Here is a 9,650-nt window from a genome sequence, read left to right on the forward strand (position 1 = left end):
CTGTCTCACAAAATACGACCCGTGAGACCGTATCACACAAATTTTTGCCCTAATTTTCCACATATGTTACGTATATTTGCTGCCACATCTTGTTCCCTGTTTAGTAAAGATGCAAGTCATGTCTTGAATACAGGGAATGGGCTCCTACAAACAAAAATATTCATAATAATTTCATCAAATAATTGTTAGTTCTTGGATAGGAATATATTATTATTGTCGAGAAAACATCGATACATGATATTTTTGTTATAATATGATTTAAAAGATTTAAATGAAATAGTCATTACTCTTTATAAATCTTGTTAAAGAGCTCGTCCTATAATTATTAGAATCAAAATAACGTGTTTGACTGAATTTCTATAAGTTACAACTTAATACAATTATTATAAGATAATTGTTGAGAACAGCAAATATATATGTACCAAAGTAATCTTCTTGTGGCTCTTGGATTGTTAAATGATTTAACTATCACTGGTGTTATATTCGATGTCAAAATTAAGACCATGAAATCAATTTTTAGGAGTTGCGTGAAAAGTAGTTGGATCATGATTAAACTTTAAATTTATTCGTACGTTACTTTAATAATGACATCTCGAATTATATATACACACATGTTTTTGATGATTGAGTTTTTTAATTTATATTTTTATCTCATGATGTCCAGGTCGATTGAGTGAGATGAATGAGCAATTTACTGGGCAGATATGTGTAATTTTCATGTGAAGATTTTTGACTTAATGAAATGAGTTCGGGTGGTCTGTCCTGTACTGTGAGTACTCTTGATGGGGTAGGATGAGCTCATGTCAGATGATCTGCATTCACTCAACAAGAAAATGTCAGTGGGCGCTGAAGGAGTTTTCAGTGTGGACATTCTGAGGCTAAAGTCAGTACATAACACAGTAAGTAGAGAGAGAATTTATTGAATGCAATATCTCATGTCTCCAATGAATTAGCAAACTTGAGTATTTATAGGGGAGAAGATAGACTTTGATTGCAATGTCTGGACATTGTTCCTGATTAGACATCTACTCATGCCATGTCTTCTGACACTAGGCATGGTGACCCATACTGTCCATGGTCTTGTCATGAGCACTAACTTGTAAGAATGGTAACCCATACTTATGACCTTGTTCCAATCTCATGGTCAATCTGAGTAGGAAAGAACCAACCTGGATGGCTCTTGCTGGTGATGGGGTAAGGTGAGCCCGAGTTGGATGACCTGGAAACGTGGAGGAGAATCGACTCCTCGATTACCAGTGGACATGGTCCACAATCACTTAACTTAATTTTATCGGGTACCCTGCCTTACTTGGTCAGGGAAAACTAAAAAGTGTTGCAAGTGTCTGGGATGCCAAGGGCTTCCCTGTCTGGCTAGACACCTTTTCCATCTAGATGTTACCATTCAACCCTGTCTTTCTCGGACAAGAATATGAGCACAAGCTTGTATGAGTCCGTAGTGGTCTGATATGCTTCTTGGGTTGCTGCATGCCCGGAGTTGTTTAAATATGTTACTCTTTCTTTACCCGAGTTAACTTCCATCCAGCCTCCTCTTGATTTCTTGGAACCAACTCTGAACTGGTCCTGCTTTGGTCTTCCCTTTCTGCCCGAATCCAAAGATGACCCGAGCCTTTCCAAACATCACAATCATTTTGAAAAGTAATTAATCTAAAGTATTATTAATTGTCAATGAGCATTGGAACTGCATGAATACCTATTTGTATTGGACTGCCATTTCATTGCTGAAAGGGGACGAAATGTTGGTTGATTTTACAAAATAACAAATATATTTTGACTTTAATTCATTTCATTTCTTCTGGATTAAAAGTGTTTTTCTAGGGGAGGGGGTTAACAAATGATGATAATTTAAAATTCAATTAAATTAATATTATCATTTGTACTAAAAAGTTTGATTATATTCGTTAGATATTCCGTCAAACTTCTATTAAATTCAGACAAAAACTTGTGTGAGATGGTCTCACGGGTCGTATTTGTGAGACGTATCTCTTATTTGGGTCATCCATGAAAAAATATTACTTTTTATGCTAAGAGTATTACTTTTTATTATGAATATGGGTAGAGTTGACTCGTCTCACAGATTAAGATCCGTGAGACGGTCTCACATGAGACCCACTCTTAAATTCAAGGATGAAGCTTTAGTTAGTGGGTGGAAGTTAAGGTGAATGAAATGATTAATAATCATTTTAGTGCGCTTATTTAATGAAACACTTGATGTTTAACGTTAATTTATTGTTTATATTAAGAGACGCGATATTGTTGTTTTAAAAGCCATTGATGATGGATACAGATAAAAAATCAAACTCACTCACTTCCTCGTAAAAAAAAAAAAAAAAGTCACTTACTTTATCATAAGTAACATGTTTTTTCCTTAAATTGAGTTGAGATCGATGGATTTGAAATAAAATTTTAACTTGTTCGGATAAGTTATATTCAAATAAGATCATTCTTCAAATCATAGCCTAAATCAAACAACGTATTCCAAATCAAATTATCTCATTCAAATGCAATCTTAAATTGCATCCGATGGATTTGAGCAGATTTATTTTAAACTTCAAATCTCATATCCCTCTTACTTGTTACATTCAAAACAATGACAAGTTTATGAAATATAGTCTATACATATAATTTCAAGTCCATATATTTAAATATTTGATTAAAAACCTTGTCTGATCAATCCATTAATCCAAACACATCCAATCAGAAATAATATCTCCATTTTATATATTTGAAATTTAATTTCATTTGATTAGATTAATTATACTTACCAAATATTATATATATCTTCCTAAGTTCTTGAGTGAGGGCGAATGCGAGCTTACCTATAAGCGGCTCCATCAAAGTTGTAGATTTATTGTGAAACGATCTCATGAATTTTTATTCATTAAATGAGTCAACATTGTCCATATTTACAATAAAAATTAATATTTTTTTCATGAATGACTTAAATAGATCATCTATCTCATAAAATTGATCCGTGAGACTGTCTTGTAAATAAAAAAACTGACAGGGAATAAANTTTAATTTTAAAAGGCTAATTATTAAAGTATAATAATTGTCGTAGGATAATTTATTTTGCAAAGTTTGTGGGTGTTCAATAATTGATTCACCTGTGCTGTTTGACATTTTATTTATGTACCAAATTGTATATTTTTTTGTAAAGTAAACCTAAACACCCTTAATGGCGGGTCAATGTATTTAATTTAATGGTCCTGATCAATTAATTGACATACTTATATTGTAGCAGCTTACACTATGTGAAGACTATGATAATATTTTTTAAAAACAATCATCATCAAAAATATATTTTCTAGAACTAAAAAGTATACATTCTTAAAATATGGTACATCGCCTCTGATTATATTTTTAAATGTAATAATATGTAAACTTTGTTAGTCGAGTAAATTATACTGTGCAAATCATATACTATAAGTCTGCTCGATAAAACATTTGTAGGGAGAATCAATCCTACGACTATCGGTCAAACACGTGCGTACTCCACCGACTCAGACATCTCTGAAAAACACATCGTCATCTATTTGTAAACTCTGTGTAATATCTTTAATTCATCTCTTATCTCTTAAATGTTAAAAGGATGGAGAGTATTTTACGAATAAATTTTGGAGATTTGAATATTCGATGTTTTTTGAAATAGATTAACAAAATTTGTAACTCATTGGTCTCCATTCATTAACTAGTGATAAGGTGCCACTTGTCACTATTACACGTATTACATAGTTAAAAAGATAACTCAAAATATAATGGTACATGAAGAGACAATGCTAAAAAATACAATAATAAACAAATAATATATGTATATATAATTTTTTTTAAAAAAACTAGTTTCGATATGACTCTTCGGCATCCACTAGAATCGTTTCGTTACAATTAAAGCTTCTAATTAATTATTGTTATGTGTTATTATTAAATACTATTTAAGTAAAGACAAATTAAGATGCTAACTAATTTAGATTAAAATGAAATTAGTGCCTGTTTTTGTCTCCCACTTTGACATATTATTGAATATTTAAGAGTAATCTCGGTATTAAAAAAACATTTAATATGTCTCGAGGTATTCAAGAGATTAGATTCATTAAATAGTTCTGCTATATTTCATTATTTTTTTAAAAAAAAATTCTCAAAATTATAATTCCTGAGGAAAAAAAAATCACATATACCAATTGTTATAACATTCTCTATTACATTAGCAATTAATTTTCATAAGTTGAGTTTTATTGGTGTGATTAGTTTTTTTTTTTTAAATATGTTGAATTAGACATGTGTCGATCAAGGGTTAATGCATCATGGAATGTTACAAGAATGGTAGCAAAATAATTTTTTCTCTAATTTCTTAATAATTGTAAGCTTGGTATTTCATTATATTTGGAGTGTAATTATACGTACATATCGTGTTACAACTTATAAATTCTTTCATTATTGTCAAAACTTACCCTACCAAATTTTTATGAAAGAATGAGGATAAAAAAGAAGTTGTTACTCGAATTAATGCGAGTGATTTGATTTATATCGTCATATCGAGTATGAAAGGAATTTTATTCCTTGACATATTTTATTCTTTGATATATTTTTTTTTAATATCTTTAATATTTTGTCTTTCTAGACATGAGTATAATCTCGAATTTATGATATGATCTCGTGTAGATTTAATATTTGGTATGAGACTATGATTGATGTGATATCATAATATCTTTAAGATATGATATTCTTGTTTTAAAGAAGTTGTTTCCTAATAAAATAGTTTTTTCTATGTTTTGAATAAGAATTAGATGAGAAGTTAAAAAAGCCGAGTAGAAGATATATAGAAAAACAATTTTTGAGAGAAGGTGTGGCACGAAGAGTTTTTGAGATCGAAGCAATCTCGTTCCATTGTTAAAGTGTTGCTGTGAAGTGCTGACAACATCTGAAGACAACGCCTAATAACTGTTTTGATTAGTGTGTTGATTTTTGAAGACTTTTCACTTCTCAGTTGATGCATCCTCTATATATTTGTTATACGGTTTGTTAGAGGTTTAGGATGCAATTTGTCTACTCACCTTAATAAGGGAGTTGTTTTATTCTTTCACTAGTATTGGTTTTTGTAAACTTACAAGTTTTTCTAGTGAATTAATTTTTGCCCTGAGGCACCGCGCAAGTATTTTATACTTGTGCATAATTTATATCTCGTCTCTCATATTATTATCATTCCAGTTACGTGTTAATGTGTTAGACTATAATTTCCGCTGCATGTTGTCTTGGGTGTTACAACACCTACGCACAACATCTACATTCTGATACACACAACACTTATCCTCATCACATTCACACTGTGGAAACGGAACTTTCAGAGTATGAGTGATTTAAATCACTCTGATCAACTCTCAAAAGTCGTGGTTCAAATGAAATTATTTGAGCTTTATTTTGATATAGTTTAAGTTGTGCAGAAATAGCTCAAGTACATTCTCATTAATATTTTTGAAACATAGATGAGAGGAAGAATCGAGACGGATATGAAAGTGGGGATGAAATTCAGGGACAGGGATGAGGATGACAAATATACCTCCGCTCCGCTCCATTGTCGTCCTAGTTTGAATTCACATAGCGAGAAAATCCTCCACCCTAATATTGGGATAAAAAAAGAAAAAGAAAAAGAAAAACTATATGCCGTTTTGTTTTATATCAAATTGATTGGTGGAAATAGAGAAAAATCACCCAATCATTAATTTCTATGATATAAATAAAGTGTATAGATATATCAGAGCTAAAAAAGATAACCTTTTTAACCCACGACTTTGTATTTATGCATATTTATTAAGTGATTTGAAGCTTTATGTGGGCATTTTGCCTTATCCAAATACAAACAACTCAATAATATAGTATGTAGAGGACATCTTTCCAACTTAAAATAATTAATAATAATAAATATGTCTGATCAGATATGTAGAAGAAATAACTTAATAAAACAAAGAGCGAGCAAAGATATATATTTTTCAAATAAACATTTTAGGTCTAAATTTTTTTATTTAAAAAATCAATTTTAAAATGTGATAAGTTGGTCTCTCTTTTAACTTTTATTTACATATAAAAGCCTGTATGCCCAAAAGCAAATCGAATAAACTATTCAAAGTGCACTGAAAATTTTTATTGTATTAATGGAGTCACACATTATCAAATCACTCCATCTCTATCTCAGCGTATATATATATTATACTAATACTCTTCAATCTCAACCTTAAAAAACCCAAAATAATTTTTTTAAAAAAAGGATCTCATCACAAAATTTGTCACGGGCTTAAGGGTGTCAAACGGACTTGAACCCCGTACTTGGGTTTTATTGTGAGAACCACCACGGGAGCGTGACGGTAATTTTCCGATATATTAAAACTGAATCTCGAGATCAACATGGCTAATATGATCTTGGCTTCCATCAGGGCAAAAGATTGACCTACACAATTTCTTGGACCCGCGGCAAAAGGGATGAAATGCCGACCCGTGGCGAACGACTTCGATGCAAATCTAGCGGGATTGAACTCGTTTACATCTTTGCCCCATATCTCTTCACTGTGGTGAATGGCAAGCATTGGGATCCATATCGAGAGACCCTTTGGGATGCGAAGATCACCTAACTTGATGTCTTCAAATGCCATTCGTGGAAGAACCGACGCTGGTGGATACAGCCTAAGTGATTCATTTATCACCATGTTCAACTGCAGTGGGGAAAAAATGTCATTGGCCGGCATTTTACTTTATCTTTGTGCACCAAAATCCAAAATTTTCATAAAAAATGAGTGGTGACACTGTATATGATATCCGGTACGTATCCCAAAAAAAAAAAAAAATCATCATAACAAGTAGCTCTATTTACCTAAACTAACAATAATTATGAGTTGCAGACAATCCAAAATTGCAGAACCCAATTCAGATTTTTGTTAGGGGTGGAGCTGGAGGTATATATATAATTTTATTAGTCTGTACATCAATCATATTCATCTTTATATTCATAATGAAATAATACTCATCTATTATATTATCATTGACAAACACAGAAATGAATACGGTTGGTGGGCAGCATTACAAAACTCTATNTAGTATAGTTCTTCCACTACACAACTTTTGACTTAATTAACTAATATTTTATGTATACAGAACTCTCTTTAAAATGTTTTCGATCCTCGATTCAAAACTTTGGATTCACTAGAACCTTACACTTTACGATCTCCTTCACGTGGCATAGAATCACGCACAACCCTTGATGAGCGCACATGGAAATATATAAATTTGTGAGAAATCAGTAGTTTCCATAATAAATAGGAATATATTTTTATTTTACTATATATAATTTACAACTATTCCCAGAGTTAAGTGATCATAGAAATCCAGCTCATGTGATGCAAATGTTTGTTGCGACATGCATACGAATAATAATATATATATTTTATAATCTCGGCAAAGAAAATTATTTTATTATACGGGTTATTTGGATGGAATGATTAGACAAAAACTTTAGAATAGCTCAATTTTAAATAATGATTTTTGGACTTTTCAGGTGTTTCTAACCAAATGAACATGATCACAAATTCCAATTATAAGTAATGATTTTGACTTTGTCAAGAACTCGTGCACTCACATTAAAAACTCAGAATTTCAAGAGTAGTTCTAGTTATTCAAAAGGTCAAATTGAATTAATTAATTAATATTTATTGTGATTATATTATTTGAAATATTAATGAATTATTTCTCTTCTTCCTATAATCCGAGTATCCTATCATTTCACTTCTTTCTACACAGCAGTTGCATGTGATACCATTTCATTCACGTGTTGTGATTTTTTTTTTAAATTTGTTATCAATCAACAATTTAATCAAACTACTTAAAAAAATTTTGTTGATATTTTTAAAAGAAACAAGAAAAGGGGGAAAAGGACTGAGAGTAAGGTGCGAGCAATACTCACCATAGTAAGCTTCGACAGCTGATCGACAGACGGCGCACCACCGCCACAGACTTGCCTGACCTCCGCACGCACTTTCTCCTGCCAGTCCCGATTACTCGCAAGCAACATCACTGTCCAAGTCAGCAACAGAGCTGTGGTCTCATGCCCGGCAAAAAAGAAAGTCTTGCACTCATCCATTATTACTTGTAAATTCAAACTGAACCCATTGCTCCTCTTCTTCTGCATTTCATTGAGTAAAATTCCCAGCAAATCGTTCCCATGTGACCCGCTTCGCCCTATTTCTACGCAGTCTTTTCGACTCTGTATTATCTCCATTAACAGCCTTTCCACCTCCAGTTTCAGCGATTTTATTTCTCTGTTGTACTTGCTTGGGAAAAACCTGTACGCAGCCAATTTTCAATATCCTGATACTTTCAAAAGAAAAGTTTATGTTTGAACATGATAGTTGCGTACCGGCTTCCAGGGAAGCACAAATGACGGCTTGCTTGAGCACAAAGATGCTGCAAAAGTGTTAACAGATGAAATATTTGCTTCCCCTTTTCATAGTTGCAATCAAATTCAGTCCTTGAAATGATTTCAGCCGTTAGTCGGCTCATGTGTTCGCCTATCTCGAAATCTGTTCGGCCATTCTTTACTTCATTCTCCAGTGACTGCAGCATATGTTTAGTGCATTCCACCATGTAACCTGCGTAGCTCTGCCCACATTTTTTTAAAACTAAATATATTAATATTGACATTTGACATTTCTTGACATACTATTGATGAATATATATAAAACAAGTATACCTTTAGCTTGTCTCCCGTGAATGCCGGTGCCACTATATGTCGTTGGTGGTACCAATCGTCCCCATTCGCCATTAACAAACCGTGCCCGATAAAATGCTTGGAGCCCTGTTGTTGCAGCCATGATTTCCCGGAAATTGTGCTGTATTTAGATAGAAGTTCTTTGATAAGTTCGGATTCGGTTAAGCACATCCTGGGCTCAATCCCGTTCCAATATATAAATCTCTTCCCTACAAAAAAATTTGCACCATCACGAATCTTGATCACGTACAAATCATAACCGCGTACATGCAACATATCTCCATAATTTCATTAAATGAAGTTACCGTATGACTGGGACCAAGAAACAAAATGAGGTAGGAGACGTCCCACGATATCGTGGTTGATCGAATCCATGTCGTCCGAGGTCGATTTTGCGACCATAGAAGCCATCTCCAAGATGTTGCCGACTAGGAACCGGGGTTTTGGACCGTGCACGCCCTGTTTTTCCATGATTTTCCTGATTCTTCTCGGGGTTATGTAGTAACATGATATAGTTTCGTAGATTACTTTTAGGAGGAAATAGAGGCTAAATATGAATATGGCCATTAAAACCACCAATTCCATGGTGGAAGATGGATTAAAAACACACAGAGGATATGGGAGAAACACTCTGTAATTTGTGCGCTAACCGAAAGAATGAGGATGGGTGTGGGGGGTTTTTGTTCGGTCGCAATGGGGTGTGGGGAAGTGTGTACTTATAGTGCCAATGATAGGATATGGGGCACTTTGAAGAGATGGGACAATTAAAGCTAATTTGTTTAGTGAAAACTTTGAGCCATAATGATCACTATATTATTTTCAGTTTACTAGTACCTTTTTTTAATACACAATTAACAATGTTCAAGTTAAACATGATTTTTTT

General features: G+C 33.0%; 1 protein-coding gene across 1 annotated transcript; it reads right to left on the bottom strand.

Moving 5' to 3' along the window:
- Nucleotides 1-6,125: 6,125 nt before the first annotated feature.
- Nucleotides 6,126-9,514, bottom strand: LOC140978979 (cytokinin hydroxylase-like). The gene is made up of 5 exons (XM_073444334.1): nucleotides 9,073-9,514; nucleotides 8,750-8,976; nucleotides 8,417-8,658; nucleotides 7,964-8,342; nucleotides 6,126-6,719 (listed from the first exon to the last, which is right to left on the bottom strand). Exons 1-5 carry the CDS (start codon nucleotides 9,350-9,352, stop codon nucleotides 6,297-6,299), a joined length of 1,551 nt encoding a protein of 516 aa, XP_073300435.1. The 5' UTR covers nucleotides 9,353-9,514; the 3' UTR covers nucleotides 6,126-6,296.
- Between the last annotated feature and the right edge of the window lie 136 nt (nucleotides 9,515-9,650).

This window comes from Primulina huaijiensis, chromosome 1 (genome assembly GCF_012295235.1).
Source record: "Primulina huaijiensis isolate GDHJ02 chromosome 1, ASM1229523v2, whole genome shotgun sequence".
Classification (NCBI taxonomy): domain Eukaryota; kingdom Viridiplantae; phylum Streptophyta; class Magnoliopsida; order Lamiales; family Gesneriaceae; genus Primulina; species Primulina huaijiensis.

Excerpts from the sequence above, each read along its gene's own strand:
- LOC140978979 (XM_073444334.1), bottom strand. The coding sequence starts at position 9,352 with ATGGAATTGGTGGTTTTAATGGCCATATTCATATTTAGCCTCTATTTC. Across the intron at positions 8,343-8,416 it reads TTGTGCTTCCCTGGAAGCCG|GTTTTTCCCAAGCAAGTACA; the intron begins GTACGCAACTAT and ends GGCTGCGTACAG. Across the intron at positions 6,720-7,963 it reads AGCTGTCGAAGCTTACTATG|TTGAACATGGTGATAAATGA; the intron begins GTGAGTATTGCT and ends TCCCCACTGCAG.